The following is a 25,793-nucleotide window of genomic DNA, read 5'->3' on the forward strand; positions in this document are numbered from 1 at the left end:
GTGGTTTGGTGCAACCTGGCGCAGGTCAGCCTGGCTTGGCACAGCCTGGCATGGATCAGCGTGGTTTGGTGCAACCTGGAGGTCAGCCTGGCTTGGCACAACCTGGCATGGACCAGAGTGGTTTGGTGCAACCTGGCACAGGTCAGCCTGGCTTGGCACAGCCTGGCATTTATCAGCGTGGTTTGGTGCAACCTGGCACAGGTCAGCCTGGCTTGACGCAGCCTGGCATGGACCCGCATGGTGTGGTGCAACCTGGTGCAGGTCAGCTTGGCTTGGTGCAGCCTGGCATGGACCAACGTGGTTTGGTGCATCCTCGTGCTGGTCAGCCTGGCGCAGGTCAGCCTGGCTTGGCGCACCCTGGCATGGATCAGCATGGTTTCGCGCAACCTAGTGCTGGTCAGCCTGGTTGGGCACAGCCTGGCATGGATCATCGTGGTTTGGTGCAACCTGGCACTGGTCAGCCTGGCTTGGCACAGCCTGGCTTGGTGCAGCCTGGCATGGATCAGCGTGGTTTAGTGCAACCTGGTGCAGGTCAGCCTGGCTTGGCGCAGCCTGGCACGGATCACCATGATTTGGTACAACCTGGCACAGCTCAGCCTGGTTTGGCGCAGCCTGGCATCGATCAGCGTGGGTTGGTGCAACCTGGCACAGGTCAGCCTGGCTTGGCACAGCCTGGCATCGATCATCATGGTTTCGCGCAACCTGGTGCAGGTCATCCTGGCTTGGCGCAGCCTGGCATGGATCAGCGTGGTTTGGTGCAACCTGGCACAGGTCGGCCTGGCTTGGCGCAGCCTGGCATCGATAATCGTGGTTTTGTGCAACCTGGTGCAGGTCATCCTGGCTTGGCGCAGCCTGGCATCGATCAGCGTGGGTTGGTGCAACCTGGCACAGGTCGGCCTGGCTTGGCGCAGCCTGGCACGGATCACCATGGTTTGGCACAACCTGGCGCAGCTCAGCCTGGTTTGGCGCAGCCTGGCATCGATCAGCGTGGGTTGGTGCCACCTGGCGCAGGTCAGCCTGGCTTGGCGCAGCCTGGCATGGACCAGTGGGGTTTGGTGCAACCTGGCACAGGTCAGCCTGGCTTGGCGCAGCCTGTACTGGATCAACGGGGTTTGGTCCAACCTGGTGCAGGTCAGCGTGGTTTGGCCCAACCTAGAATGGATCAGGGTGGATTGGTACAACCTGGTACAGGTCAGCCTGGCTTGGTGCAGCCTGTACTGGATCAACGTGGTTTGGTGCAACCTGGCGCAGGTCAGCCTGGTTTGGTTCAGCCTGGCATAGTTCAGCCTGCTTTGGTCCAGCCTGGTGCAGGTCAGGGTGGTTTGGTCCAACCTGGTACAGATCAGCTTGGTTTAGGGCAACGTGGAGTGTATCAGCGTGGCTTGCTACAGGCTGACACAGATCCACGTAGCTTTTCTCAACCTGGTGCATATCCTCCTGGATTGATTCAACCAGGCGCATATCCTCCTGGTTTGGTACAGCCTGGTGCCTATCCACGTGGTTTGGTCCAACCTGGTGCCTATCTACAAGGTTTGGGTCAATCTAGTGCCTATCCTCGTGGTTCAGTTCAACCTGGTGCCTATCCTCGTGGTTTGATCCAGCCTGGTACATATGCACATGGTTTCATGCAGCCTAGTACTGATCAGCGTGGTTTGGTTCAACCTGAAATTGATCAGTATGGCTTGAGGCAACCTGGTACTGGACAACCAGGTGTGATACCAGCAGGCACAGGGCTTCGTGGCTTTCCAGCATTTACCCCAGATTTTCCAAGATCTTTAGCACATCCATATCACCCTGGTGTAATACCTCCTGGCAGATACCAACATGGTCAGGTGTCAGCACTTCTAGCCAATCAAGGTTTGGAATCACCAGGGATTGGCCAAAAGGGTTTACCAGAAACTTACCAGCAAGGTTTGTTACATCGTGGCACAGACCAGCATGGCCTGACACCATTAAGCCCCCATGTGGGATCTGCACAGCGAGCTCAACAGCATTTGGTTTCACCTGGCCCGGATCAGCATGGCCAGGGACAAGCAGGTACAGAACAGCAAGACCATGTATCCTCTATCCCAGAATCCTGGGACCGATCCTATCCTGGCCCTCAGGGCCCAAGCGTCCAGATGGGTTTGGATCCAAAACAAATACAGGCCCCAAGCCAGCCTGCCCTTCCGGTCCAGACTCTTCCCAGCCAAGCAGCCGCCTTTCCCAGGAGCGCGGACTCTCTCAGCTGTCTCCACCGAGTCTCCTCCGAAAAGAGCGATTTCCAGAGCGAGAGACGTGACTCGCTGGATAAATTAGCCCCGACCTTCCCCATGGCAGTGGAAACATTTCGTCTGATGGGAGAGCTCCTTGGCCTCTATGTAGAGCTCAAGGAGAACATGAAGGAGCTGGACGAGGAGCAGGCTGGCCAGACCGACCTGGAGAAGATCCAGTACCTGCTCGGCCTCATGGGTGGGTTCCAGGGACGAGGAGGAGGGGCTGCTGTCTGTGTATCCGGCATCCCCTGGCCTCCTCTGGCTGCTGGGCTGCTTCCTGAGTTGCTGCAAATAGCATGTCCCTTCTTAGCCTTTCTGGGCTCTATTATAGCCTTTGGGGTCCAAAAGTTGGAATTAAACGGCTCGGAGCGAAGGAGCCTCAGGAGGAGAGTGAGGCGGTTCGGATGCCCTGGCCGGCTATCTGGATAGCCGCGGAGGCCGGGGGGAGGATGGGAGGGAGGATGCCTATGGTCCATGCACAGCAGTGGGCCCAGAGAATAATTAAGATTTGAGAGTTGGGTGGGAAGTGTGGGTTAGTAGTCCCAAAGTCCTTTAGGATACTAAGCATTAGGTGGATTTTTTTAAAGGGTAAGGACACCCCTCTTTCTTTCATCCCATCCCCCCTCCCCAGTCACCGGGAAAAGCAGAAGTAGGGGGTCCTGCTGTTTGCTGGCAGGGGTGGGGGGCTTCACCATGGGGGCTGGAAACAGCGATTGGGAGCCTGCTGGAGATCTAACCCTTTTGACGAATAAGGCCTCCATTATTCACAGTCAAAAAGGCTATACCCCCAGACCTGCAGGAACAGCTGAACACCTTAAAGTCCTTAACCAAAGAAGTTCGGCAGGAAAAAGCAAAAGTAAGTAAGGGAGGGCCTGCCCACTCTGCCTTTGAGGGCCTGCAGTCTCACTTTCCACTTGTATTTTGATGGATGGCACAGTCCTTGCGCTGACATATTATCTCGTTGGATTTTTACAAGCCTCTCAGGTAGGAAATGTCCCTCAGGTGACATCATGTTCAGTTCCTGGGTCTCACACCGCATGCTCGAAGCTGTTGAGACCCGGCGGAGCCAACAAGGAGGCCAGTGCTCTTTTCATTACGTGGGGGCCGTTTCCAACAAAGCCCACTGGGAGTGCAGCAGCCTTGGAGCCAAGTTTGGGGGACTCTCCGGGACCAGTGGCCATGGCAAAGGGCTACCGGATCTTCAGTGGTTCTTCTTCTTCTTTTTTTTATTTTTTATTTATTTATTTGACAGAGAGATCACAAGTAGGCAGAGAGGCAGACAGAGAGGGGGAAGCAGGCTCCCCGCTGAGCAGAGAGCCCGATGTGGGGCTCTATCCCAGGACCCTGAGATGATGACTTGAGCTGAAGGCAGTGGCTTAACCCACTGAGCCACCCAGGTGCCCCTCTTCAGTGGTTCTTAATGCCAGCTGTCCACAGCCGCAGGACGGATGGATAGATGGGTGGGCAGATGGATGGATGGATGTCCAGAAGGGACAGACTGACCAATGGTTCTTGTTAGAGGCTTGGATCAGGACTCGGACTCAGGAAAGGGGCTTGCTTGGGCTGCGGACACATATGCAGAAGGCCAAGAACTCAGGCCTAAGCCTGACCTTCCTCTTCCGCTGGGTTTGTAGATGGAGAGGATGCAGAAGATCCTGGAGGGCAACGGGGAATACGAAACAGGAAAAGACACAAAGAATGGCTCGCTGAGCTTGCAGCTGGGAATCCTCAGGTAAAACACTCCTGCTGAGCGCAACTTGTGTCCGGGCATCGCCTCGCCCCAGCCAAGTAGGTGATGGCAGCCTTTGGCTCACTCACAGTCTGAACTGGCCCCTGTCTTTGACCCTGGCTGTGTCTGCCCTTCAGGGTGTCCATATGTAGTTCAAGTGGCTAGTAGAAGTTTCCGAGGTTCTTAAAACCATCCAGCAGGGGCACCTGGGTGGCTCAGTGGGTTAATTCCTCTGCCTTCGGCTCAGGTCATGATCCCAAGGTCCTGGGATCAAGCCCCGCATCAGGCTCTCTGCTCAGCAGGGAGTCTGCTTCCCTTCCTCTCTCTCTCTGCCTGTCTCTCTGCCTGCTTGTGATCTCTGTCAAATAAATAAATAAAATCTTTTAAAACAATTTAAAACAAAACAAAACAACAATAAAAAAACAGTCCAGCAGCAGCCGTCTCTGTCCCCAGACGAAGCTGGAGGAGAGCACGTGTCAGAGGCCCCTCAGGGCCCTCTCACAGTGGGACCAGTTCCCACCCCCTAGAAACCTCTCAGGTCGGCCCGTGGGCACCCACTTCCTGGACAAGCAGCACCCGGGACTCCCTAGATAGAGCCTGCCGTGGGGTGGGCCCAAGAGCCGTGGTGCGCATCCTCCGTCCCTCGTGGGACATGTGGGCCCAGACCCTGGGATGGGTGGTGGCGCCAGGCCGTCTCTTCTGCACGTCTCTCAGAGTTACCGTGGCTGACATCGAGAAGGAACTCTCCGAGCTGAGGGAGAGCCAAGAGCGGGGCAAGGTCAGCATGGAGCACTCAGTCTCCGAAGCCTCCCTCTACCTGCAGGACCAGGTGAGACCAGGCTCTTCTCAGTCGGCCGTGGAGGGCGGGGCTACCAGACTCTCCGCGGTCACGCCATCTGCAAACGCTTTCGCCCATTCTGTGGGCTGTCTTTCCATCCTCTTGTTAGTGTCTGCCTTTATGATTTTATGTCTTTATTTGAGAGAGAGAGAGAGAGAGCACAAGCGGGGGGAGGGAGCAGAGGGAGGGACAAGCAGACTCTGTGCAGGTGTGAAACCTGACTCGGGGCTCGATCCCATGACCCTGAGATCATGACCTGAGGAGAAAGCAAGAATCAGACACTTAACTAACTGAGCCACCCAGGCGCTCCGATAGCGTCTGCCTTTAAATCTTGAGAGATGCTACCGCGGGTCGTCCCAGACTCTTCCCACTGAAGAGCGTCCCGACCAGGACTGGCCCTGTGAGTACTTGCAGGAGGACTGGACGGGAAAAGCCACGGGGCCACGGGGACTGACGTCAGGAGTGCCTCGGGGATAGAGGCCTGGTTCTGGGCCACTCCCACACCCCACCAGCATGTACCATGTCTTGACCCCAAAGCCACTTGTCCAGTGTGAGGCTCTAGGAGTAGAAGATTGTGTCCACAGCTCACGTCTAAGCTTAGCACCTCCAGGGCTGTCCCAGGAGCCACACTCCCCACTAGGCAGGCCCGGCTCCCACCACAGCCTCTTCAGGGCACCGGCCTCCACTCTCCCCATTTTCCGCTGTCTCCACTTCCTACCTCTGAATACACAGCTGCTCTCCCACGCTGCTCCTCATCCCAGAATGTCCTTGTCACCCCCACTTACCCAGCGGGCTCCTACTTACCCCTCACAACTCCACTGAAAAGCCCATAGTTTGGGGAGGCACCTTCCTCTCTTCTAGAGAATCAGTCCATCCTTTTACCCCACGGGCCCTCTGCCACGCTTATGAACACTTCAGAAGAGTGCGGGTTCTTCTGGGAGCAAGCAGGAGTCTCACTGAGCTCAGGCACAGGGGAGCTTGGTTGAAAGTACATCGGTGTGGGGGGAGGCTGGAAAAGGCTGGACTTCCAGGCCAAGGGGGCAGTCTGGCCAGGGCTGCCCGGGCTCCGTCCTTCACGTCTGTTTCTGTGCACACCTGTGCTTCTGTGTCCCTGTCCTTACCCGTTTCTCTCCCAACACCTCCACATCTCCCTCCCATCGTGCTCCCAGCCAACTTTCGCACATGGCCCACAGGGGCTGCCTCGGCCCCGCGATGTTACACACTTCCAAGAGAGGGGATTCGGTTGGCCCAGCCCCTCTCTGAGCCAGGCAAGAGGTCCCACGGCTGTGGGACTGGCTGACCCAGAACCGGGTGCCGACCCGGGACCCGTCATGTGCGGTGATGCACAGGGACTGTGGGAAACAGAAGAGGGCAGGAAAGCCAGTGGAAGGCATCTGCTCCCGCCCAGACCAGGAGAGACCCCTGCAACAGAAGTAGCACCCGTCCCACTGATTTCTTGTTACCGAACGCTGGCTGGGGACAGAGCATATGTGAGCAGCAGAGGGCCCAGAGCTGTGTCTGGGCATCGTCAAGCTCCTGTAAGTGTTGGTGGACTAACAGACGTCACCACTCGAGGGTTTAGAGGGTTTAGAGAGACGTGTCCTCATACTGAATCAACGAGCTGGCTAGAGAAAGGTCCAGAGACTTCGGTCCTGTAAGGGTTTTATTCAGCATCAGGGCTGTACTCGCTGAGAACTCTGTTCACTACTTAACAGACGGACCCTGGGTGCCTCCTACATGCACCACGCTCTGTGAGACCCTGGCAGGGGCAGTGACTGCCTGAATCACACAGGGGCTGGCAGTCTGGACAGATCGCGGCCGTGTGGACAGATCGCGGCCGTGCCTCGCTCACTGCTCTGCACCTGCCTTCTTGCCCACACCCAGCTTGACAAGCTCAGGGCGATCATTGAGAACATGCTGGCCTCATCTTCCACGCTGCTGTCCCTGAGCATGGCTCCTCACAAGACGCTGTCCACTTTGGAACCTGGCCAGATTGACCCGGAGGCCACCTGCCCTGCCTGCAGCCTGGACCTGAGCCACCAGGTCAGCACGCTGGTGCAGCGCTACGAGCAGCTTCAGGACATGGTCAACAATCTGGCTGCCTCCCGGCCCTCCAAGAAAGCCAAGCTCCAGAGCCAGGTGACTCCCACCGGCCCCCCTCCTGGCGTGGCCTCCTGTGCCCCACAGCGGGGAGCCACAGCCCGGAGACCCACAGACCTGGGAGCAGCTGATGGCGCTTAACTGGCCTCAGGGCCAGCTTGCCACAAGTCCCTGGTCCTTTCACTGGGTCACAGCGAGGGCAGGAGCAGAACTAGCTCTGGGGACATGAGACCATGGCGAAACCCTGGCTCCCTGGGGATGGGGCCGTGCATTCACGTGCCTCGGGGGACACTGGCATAGCAGGTTCCTTGACACAGTATACAGTATTCCAGACCCCTTCCCAATTCCCCAGCGAAGGGCAGTCTTGCTGGTGGGGGCAGGGAGAGTCGAGAGTCCCTGAGTCCTGCCTCTTAGGCTCTGGAGTTGAGATCCTGCTCAGGGCAGGTGGGAAGACGGTAGCCCACACCCCAGCTCTCAGGAGCCACAGGGCAGCACACCACTCTGGAACCTCGATCGCCTCTGCTGGGCACCCCCTCTGGGGGGCCAGGTCCCTCAAGGCTGGACCATGGGGAGGTGGGGGCTGAAGCTCACATGCCGGGGGGGTGGACACACAGAGCAGAGAGCCTGCCCACGGTCCAGGGGGCAGTGTGGAGAGCCAGAATGGGGCCCAAAGTTGGCCTACCTGCTGGGTGATTTCTTAAAAGTTTTATTTATTTGAGAGAGAGTGCACGAGCAGGGGGAGAGGGAGACGCAGACTGCCCTGCTGAGCTGGGAGCCGGGCACAGGGCTCGAGCCCGGGACCCTGGGACGACCATGACCTGAGCCAAAGGCAGCCGCTTCACCGCCTGAACCAGCCAGGAGCTTCCGGGCGATGTTCTAAGGGCCGCCCAGGCGGGGCAGTAACACCAGGCAGCGGCCCCAGGGAGCCTGCCTTTGTGCCTCCTGCCACAGGATGAAGAGCTGCTGGGCCACGTCCAGAGCGCCATCCTGCAGGTGCAGGGCGACTGTGAGAAGCTCTACATCACCACCAGCAGCCTCATCGAAGACCACCGGCAGAAGCAGAAGGACATTGACGTGAGGGGCCCACGGGCGGCTGGGGTGGGGGTGGGGTGGGGTGTGAGGCCGTTGCCATCCCGGATCCTCGTTCTCCGCTCCCCCTGCTCCCAGGTGCTATACCAGGGCCTAGAGAAGCTCGAGAAGGAAAAGGCCAACAGGGAGCACCTGGAGATGGAGATTGACGTGGTAAGGGCAGGCCAGGCCCAGAAGAGCCGCCCTGTGTCCCTCGAGGTCTTACCGGTCCTTCTTTGAAAGGCCAGGAGTAGAGCGGAGCCCGGGGGTAGCTCAGCGTCCAGGCTTGATGTCAGGGCCATGGGGCCCTGCCACAGCTCTCTCCGACCTGGGGCCCCCTCCTCTCTTCCGGGCAGAAGGCTGATAAGAGCGCCCTGGCGGCCAAAGTGAGCCGTGTCCAGTTCGATGCCACCACGGCGCAGCTGAACCACATGATGCAGGAGCTGGTGGCAAAGATGAGCGGCCATGAGCAGGACTGGCAGAAGATGCTGGACAAGCTCCTGGTGGAGATGGACAGCAAGGTGAGGGCAGACAGTGGCTCCTGTCTGGAGGCGGCAGATCACTCCCTGCCCCTACCCAGCTTTCCCAGCGCTTACTGCTCACCCACCGCCACCCGCAGCTGGACCGTCTGGAGCTGGACCCCGTGAAGAAGTTGCTGGAAGACCGCTGGAAGTCCTTGCGGCAGCAGCTCAAGGAGCGCTCTCCCCTCTACCAGGCGGACGAGGCAGCGGCCATGCGGAGGTGGGGTGCAGACCACAGCGGGGGGCTGGGAGGGGGGTCCCCAGAGGAACAACTCTCACCAGCGAGCGCAGTGTGCTCTGGGAGAGAGGCTGATCCCATTGGACCATCCCGTAGCTGCAGGGACAGAATCTGAGAGCTTGAAAAGCTCTTCCATCTTAGGCTGGTTCCTCCTGTGCTGGAGAAAGGGTGAGGAGAGAAGGCTAAGGCTCTCTGGCACGGGTGTGCTCCTTGGGGCCTCCGAGGCGGGGATGGGCCCACAGTCCCCAGAGCCAAGCCTGCTCCAGGGGGTCCCCTGGTCTGCCCTGGGGCAGGCTTGAATCCCCGGGTTTCCACTATTGGCCGCCAGAGGGCGCTCGAGGTTCACACAGGGCCTCCGCCAGGGGCCCTTTGAAACCCATACTGGCTTTGGGTTGGCACAGGTGGGCGCTGCAGAGGCACCCCAAAGCAGGCACGCCTAGGAGCTAGTGTGTTCCCAGGGAATAGGGACCAGATCTGCCTCTGGTGGCTTGGGACCTGCCACCCTGGTGAGCTAAGCTTCTGGCCCACCGGGCCTGCAGAGGGCCCAAGGCCGTCTGTGTTCTCCATCTCTCCCATTCCCCACCCTCCGGGCAGGACACTCACCTTCTGCGTGTATCCCACTCCTCACAGGCAGCTCTTGGCACATTTCCACTGCCTCTCTTGTGACCGGCCCTTGGAGACAGCTGTGACTGGACAGTGAGTGCCCACACCTGGCAAACTCCAGCTGGTGGCTGTCATGGGGGCGGGCACAGCTGTGCTGCGTCTCCTCCATTCCCTACCTGCCTCCAACACTTGTCCTTCCTCATCTCCTCTTCCCCGGGTCCATTCCTACATGCCTCACCACTTGCTAGCCCTCCGTCCTTCCCTCTGCCACACCCTGGACGGGAAGGCTCCTCGGGCACGTAGCCTGTGGAGTCCTGGTTTTAGGAATGGGATTTCTCACGCTCCAACCGTCCTCTTCTCTCTGTCCCTGCCCAGATTTATCCCGGTGACTCCTGTGGGCCCAGCCCTGCCTGGGCACCGTTCCACCCGCCCCTACACTATCTTCGAGCTGGAGCAGGTCAGGCAGCAGAGCCGCAAGTACGGGACAGCGGGCTCCCGGGCGGGGCTTCGCAGGGGAGACGGGGCAGAGGCTGGAGGGCGAGTGGCTCTCTGGAGAGGCTCCTCCTCCTGGTTAGACAGTGCGGGGCATGGAGTAATTTCTGGGCTAGCCCCCCACTTCTTCCCAATAACAGGAAGAATGGAGGTCTATTTAGTAATCACCTGCCTTTGAGTCCCTGTTGGGGGTCCCGGTGGGACACTGCTGAGGCTGCCAGCGGGGGACCTCTTTACCTCCTCACACCCCCAGATGCTTCAGCAGCCCCAGCATGGGAGGAAGGGAGGGGTCCGATGTCACCCAGCCAGAGGGTAGGCTCAGTGGCTGTTGGGGGAGGAAGTGGGGACATAATGCACACTCCTTGGGCTCCTGCCCACCTCCCTGCCACATTTCCATCTCCCAAGGATGAGGGTTCAGCGATAAGGATGATTTCAAACTGCACTTTGGAGCCCCTAGGGTTCCAGGTAGGGAGGGCTAAGTGTGCAGGGCTGCTCCCCCTCTCGGCTTCCACCCCGCCCCATCTGTGGTCCCTTGGGGTGCTATGGGCAGGGCTCCTGCCCACACAGGGTCCTGCTTAAAAGGGCACAGATAAAGGGCTGGAGTGGGCCTGGGTCTGAGTGTGGGCTCGAACTGGCGTGGCCCCCTTACCCACCCGCCTGTGCCCCACAGCCTCAAGCTGGGAGGTACCGCCTTCCCTCGGGGCGACTTGGCGCACATGGAGCGGAGCGTGGGGCGCCTGCGCACCATGCACTCCAAGATGCTGATGGACATTGAGAAGGTGCAGATCCACTTCGGAGGCTCGGTCCGGGCCAGCAGCCAGATGATCCGGGAGCTGCTGCAGGCACAGTGCCTGAGCTCCCCCTGCTACAAACGGTAGGACCACACAGACGGGGCCCCTGGCCGCGGGGCTCAGCTTCTGCCCACCCACAGCCCTGTGAGTGTCTGCTCCACTGCTGGGGAATGCCCTGCCAAAGAAGGGGGATGGCGGGCAGGAGAAAGAGGGTATTAGTGGTCTTCAGGGTGGCCCAGCAGCGAGTTTGCTTTGCCCTGGCTCCTGGAGACCCCTGACACAGCTGTCCCATCCCCGGCTGGCTGGCCCCCCCATAGCTGGGTCCTAGGGGACACCGGCTCCGGTGACGCTGCCGTCTTCACCATAGGGTGCCGGAGACAGCCGACTACGTGTACTCGAGCGTGCCCCGGCGCTGCGGGGGCAGCCACACCCTCACGTACCCCTACCGCCGCAGCCGTCTACAGCACCTGTCCCAGGGCCTGTACCCCACCGAGGAGGTCCAGATCGCCATGAAGGTTGGGGTGCTGCCTGGGAGTGAAGAGAGAGGGCCCTCACAGGACCCCACGTTCTCAAGTCATTCTGGAAAATGTCACCAGAAGGGTGGATGACCAGCCCTCTGCCTGGAGGCTGTTTCTGAAAGCCTCTGGTACTCCCGGCTTTGTTGGGCCTCCTGCCCAGCAGCCCTGCCACCCCCACCACGGGCCCTCCCTTCGCCCTGCCGCTGCCAGAGCCTTGGGGAGGGTTCTGGGAGTGGGGGGAGGACGTCCCTTGGTGCCACCAATCTCATGGAGGAAGGACTGGAGGGCATGCTCTAAGGGCCATGTGATAATGGATATCCCTCCCCCGCCCCCCAGCATGATGAGGTGGATATCTTGGGCTTGGATGGACATATTTACAAGGGACGGATGGATACAAGGCTGCCCGGCATCTTGACCAAAGACAGTGAGTGTCCCAGGGGCCCAGAGACTCCTCAGGCTCCTTGCTCAGGAGTCCCTCGGGGTCTGCCCAGCTCCTGGAAGGCCATGGGGCCACTGGATCCTGGGTGCCTCCTCCTGCTACTGCCCTGATTCCAAACGCTCTCAAAGCCCCAGGTCAGTGTTGGCAGGTCGGGGACAGCTGTCTAGTCTCAGCCAATGAGCCAGGACGTCATGGCCCCGTGACACATTCATGCCAGCCTTCCTCCTCGTGCTGCCTCATCGGCTTGCCTGCCTCAGCCTCTGTTCGCAGCACCACCAGGACCCAGTCCTACCCCTCCTTCAAAACTCAAAGTGCCCCTCCTCAGGACCCCTCCCAAAGCCCCACCTGCTCTTAGAGCTCATATGCACCTGTCTAGCCGCCTGGCCTCCTGAACTTGAGCCCAGGTCAGAACTCACCCAGCACCAGGCACAGAGCTCACGGCTGTAGGTCCTCAGAGCATATCTGAGTGGGTGGGTGGATGGATGGATGGACATGGGAACGAATGGAGTGCTTAGAAGGGGTGTGTCCATTAGTTCCAACTGGGAAGGCCCCCCACTGAGGCGGTCGTGACCAGGGGCCCTGCAGCCCTCTCCCCATCCCCATGGGTCCCCACAGAGCTCCCACTCAGCATCTCAGAATGGACCTTCCCCTTCACCGTCCCCCGCCAGCCTCCATCTCCGGGATGACCAAGCACAAGGCCAAGCAGTCCCGGCCCCACGTGCACAGGCAGCAGTCCCTCAGCGACAAGGGCCAGCTGCCCTCGAGACCACAGAGTGCCCAGATGCTGGCTGGCAACAGCCCAGGTAGCTTCCCTCTGGCCTTCCAGGTGGCCTCCACTGCCCCCAGGCCTCTCTTGCTTGCCCACCGGCCCCCTTCCCTGCCCATGGCTGGTCTCTGCGCTTATTTCCCTGGGGAGAGGAAGTGCCTGGGAGCTGAGAGATGGGATGGGAGGGAGAAGGGAGAAAAATCCATCTTTACTGAGTTGTTCTTTTTTTTTTTTTTTTTAAAGATTTTATTTATTTGACAGACAGAGATCACAAGTAGGCAGAGAGGCAGGCGGGGTGGTGGGGGAGCAAGCTCCCTGCTGAGCAGAAAGCCTGATGCAGGGCTCGATCCCAGGACCCTGAGATCATGACCTGAGCCGAAGGCAGAGGCTTAACCCACTGAGCCACCCAGGTGCCCCGGCTGAGTTCTTCTTATATCACAGGGCTGGGTGGGTAGATGCTGTTACTGTCCCCATCTCCCAGGAGAGGGAACAGGAGCAGGGTTGTAGCCCAGGGCTCTGGCTCCAGGCCCAAGTTCCCCGCCCCCCCCCCGCCCCCCCCCGCAGCTCACAGGTGCTCACTCTCCTGGAGCTAGTGCAGCTCTGTGCAGCAGCTGGTGGGCGCAGTCCGACCTTGTTTGGGGAGGAACTTCTCCTCACCCCCAGGCCTGGACGGTCCCTTGAGTCCCTGTGCTCCCCCAAGGGGTTAACTCCTGCCTAAAAGTCTGGGGGCTAAGGGTCCCCCAGGGTCCAGCCACCCCTGGGGGCCAGAGAGGGACACTGGCCTGAATCACCACGAGGCCGGATCACCTTCAAGTGACTGTGAGCAAGTCTCCCCACCCCCGCATCCAGACCTGTTTCCTCATCTGCCCGTAAAGGGGGGCCCTGGATTGGTGCTGCTCAGGGTCAGGGCACCCAAGAAAGGGGATCTAACGAAAGGGGCTGCCCTTCTTCCTGTAAAAAGTTCCATTCGCACACTTTGCAAATGCCTGCAGGAGGTCAAGGGCTGCCCCCCTTCCCCCAGCCCTGTTAAACACCCAGCCCTAGTTGCCCTTTACCACCCATTCCAGTCCCAGCACTCAGTGAGTGCCCAGAGGAAGCGGAAACAGAGAGGAGTGATGGCGCTAGTCAGGGCACCTCGCCTTTACTCTCTCCAGCCAGGCACTGTGAGGGGCTTGACACGTACGAACCAGTTTTAATCCTCACACCAACATGAAGAGGCAGGGACCACTGTGAGCCTCATTTACGGCTAAGAAAACAAAGGCACAGAGAGGTTAAGGTGCTCGCCCAAGGTCACACAGCTAGGAAGCAGCAGGAGTGGAATTCAGACTTAAGCTGTCAGCCTCCGGAACCTATGCTGGTCACAAGGCAGAGCAGGCGGCAACAGACGATTCAGTGGGGGACAGAGTGCAGGGCTGTGACTGTGTTCTTAGGGGCACCTAGCTCCCCCCTCCTTGGCACTCCACTGTCTACCCTCAGGACACCTAAAATGTTAGGGGAGCAAGAGGGGAGAGGACAGTCTTAGGAGCAATTCCTGCACCTGCTGGTGTGACCAGCGCCTCAACAGCCCCTGTATCACTAGAGGAAACATTACCTAAGAGCCAGGCTCTCGGCCACCCAAGGAGGCCTTGATGATTTTTAACTCCCAGAGATTAGCAAGGAACTCTGCTCAGGAGCTCCGGTGCGGGCTTGCACGGCCCACCGCAGCCCTGCGGGCCCCTCTCCAGCACTCTGCCCCCCCCGTGCTGCCAGCGCTTCGGGCAAGGTGGGCTGCGGGGGGTGTGGGGCCTGAAAGAGAGCCACCTCAGCCCCCCATGTCTCACATGTCTCACAGCTCCTCCTCGTCCACGGAAAGACAGACCCCTGTCGTCCGAGGGGCGCCTCGCCCAGCCCAACGCAGCCCCCCCGCCCAGCCCCAGTGAGATGGAGATGCACATGGACATGCCCCCCGGGGAGGGGCCCGAGGAGCCCACCCGGGGACCGCGGTCCACCACTGCTCAGTGATCAAAGGTATTAATAAATGTTTAGGAAGAAGCTTGGGGCAGCGAGGCTTCTGTGGTCTTGGCTCGGGAAGACGGAGTCAAAGGGTGGGGGGCCCTGCAGGCCAGGCGCCGCCAGACCACCCCCCGGTCCGGGTGGCCAGCCTTCAGTTGAACAGGTTGGACTTGTAGCGTAAGAATGAGACCACGACCCCCAACCCCCCAAAATGGGTGAAGCAACCCTCCAAGGGTGCGGGGCTTCAAAAGAAGCTGGTGAGGCCAGACCCCAGAGCCCGGGGCTGGTAGGCCACAGTAGGAGCCGCTCTCACCCCTGCGGGCTCTCTCCTGACCTCCGCGGGACCCCGAGGCTGCTGGCCTACAGGGTGGCCTGGCCCACTGGGGTGTTCCTGGCACATCCCTCGGGGAGCAGGGCCCCGGCCACTTGGGAAGGTTTCTGGTTGCTGTCCTCTGTAGCTTACCCTTGAGTGGCTGCTGCAGAGGCAAAGAGGGACTGCCTGGCCTAGGCCGGTTCCCTGCTCCCCTTCCCCCTCCCCAGAAAGAGTGAAAAGAAATGTGAGCAGAAGTGTGTCGGGAGGGGCTTAGCCAGGGGACTGCCATGTGCCCAGCAGCCCGGAGGCCTAGCCTTTGTACTGCCCCAGCCTGCTGGGCTCCACCAGCCCCCAAGAGGCAAGAGGGTTCACTGCTATCCCGAGTCCTTTGAGCTAAAGGTCTTGGCAGGTTTGAGGGGACAGAGGAGCGAGGGGCAGTGGCTGAGTTCAGCGGGTATGGGATGAATCCCCAGACCCCCTGGGGCCCTGGGGGGGGGAACGAGGGAGAACCGCCCTCCCCACGAGGCCTCTGAAGTCACAGAAGCAGCTTTTCTGTCTTCAGGTCTCTTCTCATGGGAGGCCCCCAGCCCCCTCCTGTCACCCCAACATAGGGAAGGGATGTCTCACACAAGAGGCTCGCTTTAAGGTGGGAGGGGATGGGGTGACAAATCACACACAAAAGGAAAGTGTGGCAGGAAACTGCCCAGAAGAGGGTTTCTCCCCAGTCCTGTGTGGGCAAAGGAGGGTGTCATGGGGGTGGGGCAGGTGTTCCCTACGGGCGAGGGTGGTGTTTCCCCCTGCTTTCCCCATGGGCCGAGATCCCCTCCATCTTCTCACGATGATCTAATGCCCTGGCTGGGTAAGAAGTGGGAAACAGCTTGAACCCTGGGGGCCCGGTAGAAAGGTCTCAAGCCAGTTGCCCTTCTCTCCCCGAGCAGGAGAGCCAGCTCCAGCCCCTCTGCTCCTGCCTGGCTCCCGTTTCTCACCCAGCCTGAGAGATGTCAGCAGGTTCCTGGCTCAGTGTCCCTGGCCTAGAATCCAAACTCACCAGCTTGGCAGGGAGGAGCAGAAGCAGGACAGCCCAGCCCTCCGTGCCCAGGCCTCTCCTGAGCCCAGACAAGGACGGGGAGTGGAGGACATTCCCCAAGCAGCGTAGGCCAGCCCCCATCCTCGCACCTGGGCCAGGCCGCCCACCCTCCCCAGGCTGTGGTCCCAGCGTGGCCGCCCACGGGCCCTCCAGGGACTTCCCCTCGCGGCCCCGGAAAGCACAGGTGGGCTGGCTTAGGGGTGAGGCCGGGAGGCGGCCCAGGGGTTTCCAGCCAGGAAACAAAACTGGAAGGACTAACCCAGCCTCAGAGGAAACCATCCCATGCAGAGGGCAGAGGGCACTGCTGGCAGGTTCTGCTCGGCTCCATAGGAGCCGCTGCGTGGGCGGGCTGGAGGAGGTAGCCTTGCGTGCTCCCTAGGCTCCTCTCAGGTGTCACTCCTCCTCAGGCTATGAACCCCCAGCCCCTCCAGCCCCAATCTACAGCAGGGTCCATCACAGGCCTCTGGCTGCTGAGGACGGAGAGAACAAGCCCCCTCCCCCCAACGCACACGCACACACACAAGCACACACGTGTTTTAGGGGTCTTAGGGCGCAAGGGGGTACAAGGTAGCATCCCTCCTGGGGCACCTGGGTGGCTCAATCCTTAAGCATCTGCTTTCAGCTCGGGTCATGATCCCAGGGTCCTGGGATTGAGCCCCACATCAGGCTCCCTCTTGGGTTGGAAGTCTGCTTCTCCTTCCCACTCCCCCTGCTTGTGTTTCCTCTTTCCAGGTCTCTCTGCCAAATAAAAAGCTTTTTAAAAAAAAAAAAAAAAAAAGTAGCATCCACCACCTGGTTGAGGATCATTTGAGCAAAGGCCCCATTGGGTCACAAATTGCCAACACTGCCTCTGCTCCAGTGGCTGGAGGCTGTGGGGAAGGTGGGAGGGGAAAGGAAGCCAGCTCCTTTGGGAACCACCCGGTCTCTGGATTCTGGACAGCCTTGGTCGACCTCTGGGGGATGGCCACTCGACACGCAGTCAGAGCCAGGCTATCCCCAGGGACTGAGGATAGGGACAGAAGGGACGGGCCCAGTGGGAAGATGCCTTGGGGCCTCGGGAAGCAGCTTCCCCACTGCAGACAAGACAAAGCCTCCAGGGCCAAGTGCCAGCCTGCGGTGGGCCACACCGCAAGGGCCAAGAAAGGGAGAAGGTCACAGAAGCCAGTCAGACCTAGGCCCTCCTCTCCCTCCCATACTCAGCTGGACCCAGCTGGTCCTATCATCCCCCTGGTCCCGACACCCTGGATCAGAATACCCGGACCAGCCACCCCACACTGAAGCCCCGCCCCCCTCTTCCCAGGGGGACCCCTGTTCCTACCCAGGAAATAAAGGAACCGCAAACCAGGGAAGTTAGAAAAGTCTCTTTTAAGTTTTTTAAATTAAAATTTCACCCTGGTGAGATGATTGATTTGGGAAGTAAATCCAAAGTCAAGCTCTCCACTCTGCCATCCACTCGGGTGAGACACACAGTGGGAGAGGCAGGACCCCCGCTAGGCAGAGCCTCAGCCCCTGACCCAAGCCAGCTCTTTAGTTCAGCACAAGCCCCTTACATCCAGCCGGCGACAGGCGACACCGGGAGAGAGACAGAGCTGCGGGGCCACTGAGGAGCCAGCCACGAAGTCCAGGTGGGGAGCACTTGTGATGGCCAGGGGCCTCTGTACCTTTGGCCGCCAGGCGCTTCTGGGAGCCCGTTGGGGGACTCCTCGGAGCGGATCCACGGTGGTCCTCTTGATTCCCGAAGGCGTCACCTCCGAGAGGCAGCCAGCGGACCTCTCAGGGCTGCAGGTCACCCCACCTGGCTTGCAAGCACCTGCCCTGGGACGAGGGGTGGAGGAGAGGGTGCTGGCCCAAGGAGACACTCCGGGCTTTCCCTGCTGACCCCAACACCGCAGTCAGCCAGCCTCATTTCACATAACATTAGTTATATTTATATAGTCATATATATTATAGTTATATATTAAAAAGAGGAAAAAAACTTGTCTGAAGACAAACTCCTGAAGGACCCAAGTGGCTCAGGAAGTTTACTATCCCCCCCCCCCACAAAAATTATTTTATAAAATCTTCCAGTGCGCTCTTCAGGAAACCCCACCCACCCCCAGCTCCTCCCCCACCCCGGCCCTCCTGTGTCCCCACGACCCTGGACTGCCCCCCCCCCACGCCCCAGCTCCAGCCCAGCGCCTGGCGGCATCCAGTCTCATCTCTGGCCATCCACCGCAGCCACGGCTTTCTGCTGGGAGCCCCCCCTGCTGTGCTCCGGGGGGCCACGTGGGCTGCGGGTGGTGCAGGTGGTGGAAGCTGTGGGCCGTGGGGGAGGAGGGTGGGATCCAGGCGGCCTGGTGGCTGGGTGGGGACGAGGCCCAGAAGGGGCTGAAGCTCGCAGGGGGGGAGCAGGCCACGGCCGTCATGGGGCTGTTGCTATTCTGCAAGCCCTCGGAGGCACGGAGCTTGGAGAACATGGCCAGCGCGTCAGGGAAGTTGGGTGGCGTAGCAGGTGTGTTGCTGGGGGTGCACATCTGCTGGGAGAGAAAACAGGTGTCGGGAAGGGGGACCGGCACACGGCACCCAACTTTGAGCCATCGTGCCCTGTGGACCCACAGGGCCTAGGGTGGGGCTCACCCAGGCCGGCCACGCCTCCATTCCCATTTGCCAGTTCACGGGCAGCTTCAACAGGACAGAAGCACCCTTCTCACCCCGAGCCAATACAAACAAAAAATAAGGACAAACCCTGACAATTTTTTTTTTTTAAACCAAAACCAAAGAGTGTTTCCTGCATGCCGGGTGGGGATGCCCAGAGGAGTGTCCACAGCAAAGGGTTAAGTCCGACCAGAAGCCAGGGTGTTGGATTCAAGTGAGGACACAAGAGAGCAGCCCAGGACACCGGTGCTTAGCGCCTCGGTCTGGGTAAGAAACCAGCTGGCTCCCTCCGTAATCCGCCCTCAGCCATTCCGAGGTCCTGGGTCAAAGGAAGGCAGCCAGACCCAAGGGTCTCCCTCCTCTGCACCTTCTCGGCATCTGGGCTCACCTGGCTCCAGCCAGCGGCCCTGGAGGCTCTGTCTTCAATATCTCGATGCCTGGGCACAGATGAGGAAACTGAGGCCCGGAGCTCAAGTCAACCGACCAAAACACACCAACCGAGACTACAGGCTGCCAAGAGGGGATTCCTGGGCTTGGACTCCCACGGTGGTGAGGGGGCCCCCTGAGAACTGCAGACCCCAGCTCTTCGGTCTCTAGCCAACTCTGACTCATCTGCACTTCACGCCTGGGCTCCCCAAGGACAAAGAGCAGGGACTGGGGTTGTCTGTGTCCCCACATCTCCCCCACGATGTGTTGGTGGGGTGCCGGCAGAGTCTCGGCCTCTTCTGTCCCCTCAGCCCTCCTCCTGGGGGGTACTTACAAGCACCCCAACATGTTTTCTGCCAGGACCCTGGAAGGGAAACTCCCCCAAACTCTCCAGTATCCCCCACCCTTTCTGATCAGGGACCCCAGCTGGGAGGAGCAAGGCCTGGTTGGAGGAGGGCGCTGTACCGTGGCGTTCCCTGAGAACATGGGGGATGGCAGCCCGTCCCCTACCCCCAGCAGCTCGTTGGGGCCAGGGGGTACCACCCAGAACTCTCTCAACCGACCACGGGGAAGAGGCAGCAGAGAGCAAGGCCTGCACAAAGCCTGTTCTGACCTCACAGCAGCTTCTCTCTTTCCCAGGAAGCCACAGGAGTCCTTCTTTGAATTTCTCCTAATTTTAGCAACACCAGCCCCTCCCCCAGGCACAGGGCAGGGGGAGCAAGATTCTAGGGCTCTTCACCTCGCAGAGGGAGCTTTTCACAGTTCTGCAGTGAAATCCCAGCCAGAAACAGGGAGGGAGGCGAATCTGTCCTGTTAACTGGGCCAGCGCCCTCTCAGCAGCTGGGGAGCTGCAACCATTGTCTTCCTCAGGGGCGGCCACCGGAGTCCCAGCAGGCCTGGCCCCACCCAGACCACTTCCCTCCTCCCTCCACCACTCCCCGCCCCCCAGCCCAGGGCTGACTTCTCGGCAGCAGGAAACAATGAATGGGGGGTGGGGGCAGAGGCCAATTGCATCACAGCATCGTGACTTCCCCAGTTGGCCACGCCAGTGAAGCCCAGTGAAGCCCAGTGAAGCCCGTCTCAACCACCACCCGACAGGAGAATGGCCTGGCTCGCCTGGACCAGGAGCATCCCGTGCCCACCGAGCCCTCTGAGCTCGGGCAAGTTCCTTAACCTCTCCGAGGGGCGCTCTACTTTGGTGAAAAGCTGGGGTTTGGGCCAGATGCTTGCAAAACCCCTCCAGCTCCTCACTTCTAACAACTACAGAGGGGAGTTTGCCAGCCCTAAAGCACACCATGTCCACTGCACCCTGCTTCCCAGCCAGGGCCTCACTCCTCAGCGCCCCCCCCCCCCAATTCAACCCGGACGCCCCTCCCACCCCACCTGGGAAGATGCCTCCAACTGTGTGACTGTACAGTAATTTACCGGACAGTCATTTATTAGTTACTCATGCCCTGGGGTCACTTTTGGTGTTGCTATCTTGCCACTACTGTTCTCTTGTTCTTTTTTAACTTTTTTCCTTTGATTTATTCTCTCAAAAAATTACAGACTCCTTGAGGGCAGGAATGGCATTCTCCACTGTGCTGATGAAGTACGCAATGGGTAGTGTATTGATGGATACACCGATTATAATATTACAAAACCTGCCTTGAGGAAAGCTTTAAAAGATTGTAAGCCCTGCTCGCCTGGCTGGCCCAGTTGGAAAAGCATGCAACTCGATGTTGGGGGTCCTGAGTTCCAGCCCCACGTGGGGTATAGAGATTACTTACATAAATTAAAAAAAAAAAAAAGATTATAACCCCTTGGGATTTGCAGAGATGGTATAACGAGGTCTAAAGGGGCCTCTAGTCCCAGTTCTCCTTGGGTCAGCCTCCCTTTTCACAGCATCACAGAATGGCTGTGCTGGAAGCCGCTGGGCTTTTTCAAATGGCTACAAGCTGGTGCAGGGGACCTCAAGGCTCTTTAGAAAGCTGGGAGCCGGGGTGCTCCTAGGCTCCGCTGCACGGTGGGAGCCAGAGCTCTCCCCATGTTCAAGTGCAGGGGAGGGTCTCCTAGAAAGGACCCCTCTCCGTTTAGGAGGAACCTGGCCTTAGCTGCCACATCCCTGCAGCTCCCACAGTTCTCCTGCTGTACTCCAATGTTTTTCTCTTCTGATTTATACACAGCATCAGCCATTCCAAGTGAAGAGCTGTTTAAAAGGTCAAGATAGACCCTTCTACTCGTGCTTTCCAACTAGATGAAAACAGGGCACCAAAGACAAGACACAGCACGGGAACCTCGTGCAGCTTTTCCAGGAAAGGCAGCAGCACTGAGAAGAGAGCCATGGGTAAGGACACCAAGTGTTAAAAATGCCAAAAATGCAATCGGAAAGCCACAACAGATCTCCTGGGGAATAATGTTTTACAATCCCCATGGTGGAGCCCAGTCCCTCCTCCCCCAGCAGAGCTAATAGGTAACTAGGAGGGGGGGCGGGGAGGCATTCAAGCCTCTGAAGTGAAAGCCAGGTCCGGGTGCCCCTGGAAAGCAGGACACCCCACTGGCCAGGAGGGCAAAGGCTCAGGCCGAGAGGGCCAGCCTGGAAAAGAGAAGAAAGGACACCCAGACCCGAACCGCTCCGTTTCCTGTACTTTGTGTCTTCACACACTGAGATTAAATGCAAATTCTTGTCCTTATCTCGTCAAAATCCGACCCTCCTCCACACTCGGGGCCTGTCCCTTTTCCAACAGGAAAGAGGGAGCAGGGCTCTCAGGGTAGAGCTTAGCTCCCGGAGCCAGGGTGGATTTGTCCCTTTCCTGTTCCCCGCAGAGCTGGGTTGTTTGATGGGGGCTCCCCGTCAACAGACCCCCCCAGCCCCCAGCGCCCCCGGGGCCCTTCACTCAGGGCGCCCAGGCCCCCCAGACGGTGGTTTTCATCCGAGCCCCCTCCCCACCCGCGGCCCCCGGCCACTGCCCGGCCGCCCCGCCCGCTGGTCCCGGGGAGCGCGCCCGGCACAGGCCCGCGCTCGAGGGTTCGGCAGCCCCGGGCCGGGCCGCGAAGTTGGGCAAGCCAGCCGGCGCCGGGAGCTGCTCTTTCCTGGAAGACATTTTGGCTCTTTGTTTACATCGCGGCGCGGCGCTCCCCGGCAACATGGCTGTCACCGCCGGCGGCTGACAGCGGCCCCCGGCCCGCGCCCTCGCCCCCCGCGCGCTGCGGGCCGCGGAGGACGCCCCCGCTCCCCGCCCGCCCGCCGGCGCCCGGACCCACTTACCATCTGGTGGTGGTGGTGGCTGTTGGGAATGTTGGTTTCTTGGAAGAACGTGCTCAGGGCGGTCTGCGGACAAGCAGAGCGGCGGGGCGGCGGTTAACGGGGCCGCGGCGGGAAGCCCCCTCCCACCAGCGCCCGGCCGGCCCGGCCCCGCCAGCACGGGCTCCTCCGCCGTGTCCCCGCGGCCGGCCCGGCCCGGCCCGCGGCGCGTCAGGGGGCGTCCCCGGGCCGCGCGCCGGTGGCGGGGGGAGAGGGGTGTCGCCGGCAGGGCGCCCCCCCGCGCCGCCCCCGGGCCCGCGCCCCACGCCACACCGCGCGGCCGCCGACCGCCCGGCCGGGCGGCGACACACACAGAGCTCCCCGTCCCGGCGGCGCGCGGCCGGCCGCCCCCGCCCGGCTCCCCCGGCTGCCCCGACCCCTGGGCCTCGGCCCGCGCGCACCTCGAACTGCCAGTGGGCCGCCTGCAGCAGCTGCTTCGCCTGGTCGGCCGCGCAGCCCGCGGCCAGCACGAACTGGTTGATCATGACCTGGTGCCGCAGCTCGTCCATGTTCACCGACATGGCTTCGGCGGCCGCGGGAGGCCGGCCGCCCTCGGCTCGCGCTCGCCGCCGCCCGCCCGCGGCCTCCGGACCCTCGCCGCCCGCCGCCCGCCGCCCGCCCGGCGAGTGTCCGGGTCCGGCTCCCGCGGCCGCCGACACCACAAACAACGGCGCGGGGCGGGGCCGGTGTCCAACGTTCGGGGGCCGCGAGCCGCCGCCGCTGATTGGCCCGCGCCGCTCTGCCTGCGCCCGGCTCCGGTGCGGACGTTCGATTCGAATCCTGCGGCCTGCGGCCCGCACTGTTTCTCTTTTCGCCCGGCCGCGCCCATTGGCGGAGGTCGGCGCCGTGGGGCTGTCCGGCATTGGTCGGCCGCTGTGTTTTGGCTCGTCCCGGCTCCTGGTTGGTCGCGGCCGGGAGTTTGGGGCGGAGCCGCGCGCGCTGATTGGCTTTCCGGGGGCCCGTTTGAACTCAACTTGAAAACCTGGAGTGTCTGCTGATTGGCCGAGGGCCCTGTGTTTGCTGTTGTAGGCTTGGGGGTGGTGCGGCCAAGTTCATTCATTACTTCATTGAAACTGAACATGCTCAGCTGGAAAAGCAAGACAGAGTGGCTTTGACTCATTTCCTCTGAAAGATGTGGTCATCTCGAGAAGCAGAATGATCAAAATAGAAAACAGACAGAGGCTTTGCAGCTGCTCAAGTCTCAAAACTGTTTATTTTTTTAAACTTTCAAGCAGCTCTACTTCTTTTTTTTTTTCTTCTCCTGTTATTGAAATACAAAGTGCCGGCTTTCTGCCTCCTTCCAGTCACTATTCTCCCCAAAGCCCCAACAGTCTCTTCCTGGTTATTGGACCAAAAACTTTGCTCTCTGAAGATGTAAACCGATGTTAGCATAGGCAAAGCGTAGTTGCAAGGAGGAAAAATTAGTGACTTTCTCAGTCGTTAATATGCCAAGCCCGGAACTTTTCCTTTTCTGAAATCGCCGGAACTCGCGGAAGTTTTAATTTCTACCATCTTTCTAAAAGTAGCGTTTCTAGGGGCGCCTGGGTGGCCCAGTTGGTTAAGCATCTGCCTTCGGCTCCGGTGATCCTGGGGTCCTGGGATGGAGCCTCTTGTTCAGCTCCCTGCTCAGGGGGAAGTCTGCTTCTCCCTGTGCCCCTCCCAACCCTTGCTCTCTCTCTCTCAAATAAATAAACAAAATCTCCAAAAAAAAAAAAAAAAAGACAAAAAAAGTCTTTCTATACCAGCTGTTTAAAAACATGATTTGTTTATGTGTGCAAAGCTTCCATATTCTGGATAAGGATGTGACCTTCAGGGTTGCCTGTCTGGCTTAGTAGGAAGAGCGTGTGACTCTTGATGTTGAGGTTGTGAGTTTGAGCCCCACCTTGGGTGTAGAGATTACTTAAAAATAAAATCTTAAAAAAAAAAAAAAAAGGATTTGACCTTCTGGGCTGTGTCTGAGAACTGTAGGCGTGGGGAAAGAACTAGGAGTCTAGACGGACTGAGGAAGGGACAGAGAGGTTTGGAAGGTAAATATTGCTAGGGATTCACTGTTAGAATTTGTTTCTGAAAAACTTGGTAAGTTTTTGCATCTGAAATATCAATCCCACAGTATGTTGAAATTAGTTAAGGGTCTGCAGAATAGAAGGTTAGAAGAAAGCAAGCCCTGGTTCTATTTTGACTTTGCCTAAAGCAAATGTAAGTCTCTAAGAAAACTTGATCACATAAAAAATAAAATACAAATAAGGGGAAAAATTACACCCTATGATTATGTACTGATGAAAAATGGCCTCGGGCATTATAATGAGCTTGTTGCGTTTTGTTAGTCTTTTTGTTTATTTGCTTAGTTGTTTATTTTTTTAAAGATTTTATTTATTCATTTGACAGAGAGAGAGAGAGAGCGCGTAAGTAGGGGGAGCAGCAGGCAGAGGGAGAAGCAGGCTCTCCGATGAGAAAGGAGCCTGATGCGGCCTCGATCCTAGGACCCTGGGATCATGACCTGAGCTGAAGGCAGATGCTTAATGACTGAGCCACCCAGGTGCCCCTGTTTGTTTATTTTGAAGGGGAAGGAGTCAGCTTTTTGACTGCTTCTTCTGCCATAATGAAGTGCACGCCGGCTGAGCCCTAGAGTGTGGCTAGAGAGTCAAGTACGGCTTGCAGCCCTTCCCTTCCAGTAATTGCAAGGTGAAAACAAAAGTAAGCAGAGGGCAGCATGTGTTGTCAGGGAGCTCAGGCCACAAGCAGCCCAGAACAAGGAAGTACTGTCATTGTGGGGCTCCAGTTTTCACAAGTACATACAGGTGGCAAGCATGCCACGACCATGAGTAGTAGGATTTACCTGGGCAGAGGCCTTTCAGCCGGCAGGAGCCCTTGGGTCTGAATTAAGAACTTCTCCAGGAAGAGAAGCGTCTTGAAAACACCAAAATTGCCAAACCTTTTTTTCTACCCCCTCCCCCACCCGGCTATCAAGGCAGTTTATTCCAAACGTTTTTTTAATGTTTACTGTTTGCAGGTACCAGTATCACAGCTGTGGGCTCCTGGGCAAGGCATGGAGGACCAAGCCCCCAAGCCGGAGGGACTCTGGCTCTGTGGGTGTAAGGTCACTCTGGGCAGCGAGAGGGAGAGCAACAGACCTCTGTCTCTGATCTGTGGCCGTGAGAGGTGGAAATGCTCTGTCAATAGTTTGGCTTCTGAGAATCTGGTTGGAGAGGAATGAGGGTAGGGCTTCCTTTTCTCAGGCCTGTTAACGCAGGAGTGTCACTGTCCTGGGAGCGCAGGGAGAACGAATGAGGTCATGTTTGTAGAGGGCTTTGAGCTGCTGGGATGAAAGCAACTCTCCAAGTGCGAGGTATTATTAACCGAAGGTATCATTATTTTAATCTGAGAGGACAATGTGCGGCAGGTAAAACGGCAATAAAAACACGCCCATTAATAACAAGTCAAACAGTAGTAGTCTCAGAAGGAAGAAAATCCTCATTCCATCAATGGTCTGAGCTACAGAGCGAGCCAAGACCTGGAAGAGAGACGCTCTCACCAGTATTTCCTCGGGCAGCTCCCAAGGATGTTGTGAATGGAAGTCGGGGAGTGGGAGCTAAGACAGGGGACAGCAGCCAGAACCACAGCAAACCACCACCACCTACCAAGCACTCCCTGCGAGCCACGCTCCTTTCTAGGAGGTTAATGTCTGCGAACTCATTTCGAT

The 25,793-nt window shown here is 59.0% G+C and overlaps 2 protein-coding genes and 1 long non-coding RNA gene across 3 annotated transcripts in view; 1 reads left to right on the top strand and 2 right to left on the bottom strand.

The window, feature by feature from the left end:
* The window catches only part of LOC116875258, a 761-nt gene extending 495 nt beyond the window's left edge, over nucleotides 1–266 (bottom strand). The window contains exons 1-2 of the long non-coding RNA XR_004384169.1: nucleotides 253–266; nucleotides 16–75 (exon numbers count right to left, since the gene is read on the bottom strand). This is a non-coding gene — a long non-coding RNA (uncharacterized LOC116875258). The remainder of the gene's footprint in view (nucleotides 1–15; nucleotides 76–252) is intronic.
* Nucleotides 267–1,187: 921 nt separating this feature from the next.
* On the top strand, nucleotides 1,188–14,390 carry LOC116875254 (glutamine-rich protein 2-like). Its single transcript, XM_032870546.1, has 16 exons — nucleotides 1,188–2,451; nucleotides 3,026–3,111; nucleotides 3,890–3,987; nucleotides 4,699–4,813; nucleotides 6,707–6,961; nucleotides 7,874–7,996; nucleotides 8,090–8,164; nucleotides 8,347–8,511; nucleotides 8,610–8,731; nucleotides 9,380–9,445; nucleotides 9,728–9,829; nucleotides 10,515–10,718; nucleotides 11,003–11,150; nucleotides 11,490–11,577; nucleotides 12,261–12,395; nucleotides 14,190–14,390. The coding sequence occupies exons 1-16, from the start codon at nucleotides 1,626–1,628 to the stop codon at nucleotides 14,357–14,359; spliced, it is 2,778 nt and encodes a 925-aa protein (XP_032726437.1). The 5' UTR covers nucleotides 1,188–1,625; the 3' UTR covers nucleotides 14,360–14,390.
* Nucleotides 14,391–17,865: 3,475 nt separating this feature from the next.
* UBALD2 (UBA like domain containing 2) lies at nucleotides 17,866–22,843 on the bottom strand. Its single transcript, XM_032870548.1, is given in 4 exon segments — nucleotides 17,866–17,992; nucleotides 17,994–18,263; nucleotides 22,058–22,120; nucleotides 22,495–22,843. Coding segments are annotated over 4 exon segments (501 nt in total). The 5' UTR covers nucleotides 22,615–22,843; the 3' UTR covers nucleotides 17,866–17,944.
* Between the last annotated feature and the right edge of the window lie 2,950 nt (nucleotides 22,844–25,793).

The sequence above is a fragment of the Lontra canadensis genome, unplaced genomic scaffold (assembly GCF_010015895.1).
Source record: "Lontra canadensis isolate GAN:19392208 unplaced genomic scaffold, GSC_riverotter_1.0 scaffold41, whole genome shotgun sequence".
NCBI classification, from domain to species: Eukaryota; Metazoa; Chordata; class Mammalia; order Carnivora; family Mustelidae; genus Lontra; species Lontra canadensis.

Excerpts from the sequence above, each read along its gene's own strand:
- LOC116875254 (XM_032870546.1), top strand. The coding sequence starts at position 1,626 with ATGCAGCCTAGTACTGATCAGCGTGGTTTGGTTCAACCTGAAATTGAT. Across the intron at positions 3,988-4,698 it reads TTGCAGCTGGGAATCCTCAG|AGTTACCGTGGCTGACATCG; the intron begins GTAAAACACTCC and ends CACGTCTCTCAG. Across the intron at positions 4,814-6,706 it reads CCCTCTACCTGCAGGACCAG|CTTGACAAGCTCAGGGCGAT; the intron begins GTGAGACCAGGC and ends GCCCACACCCAG.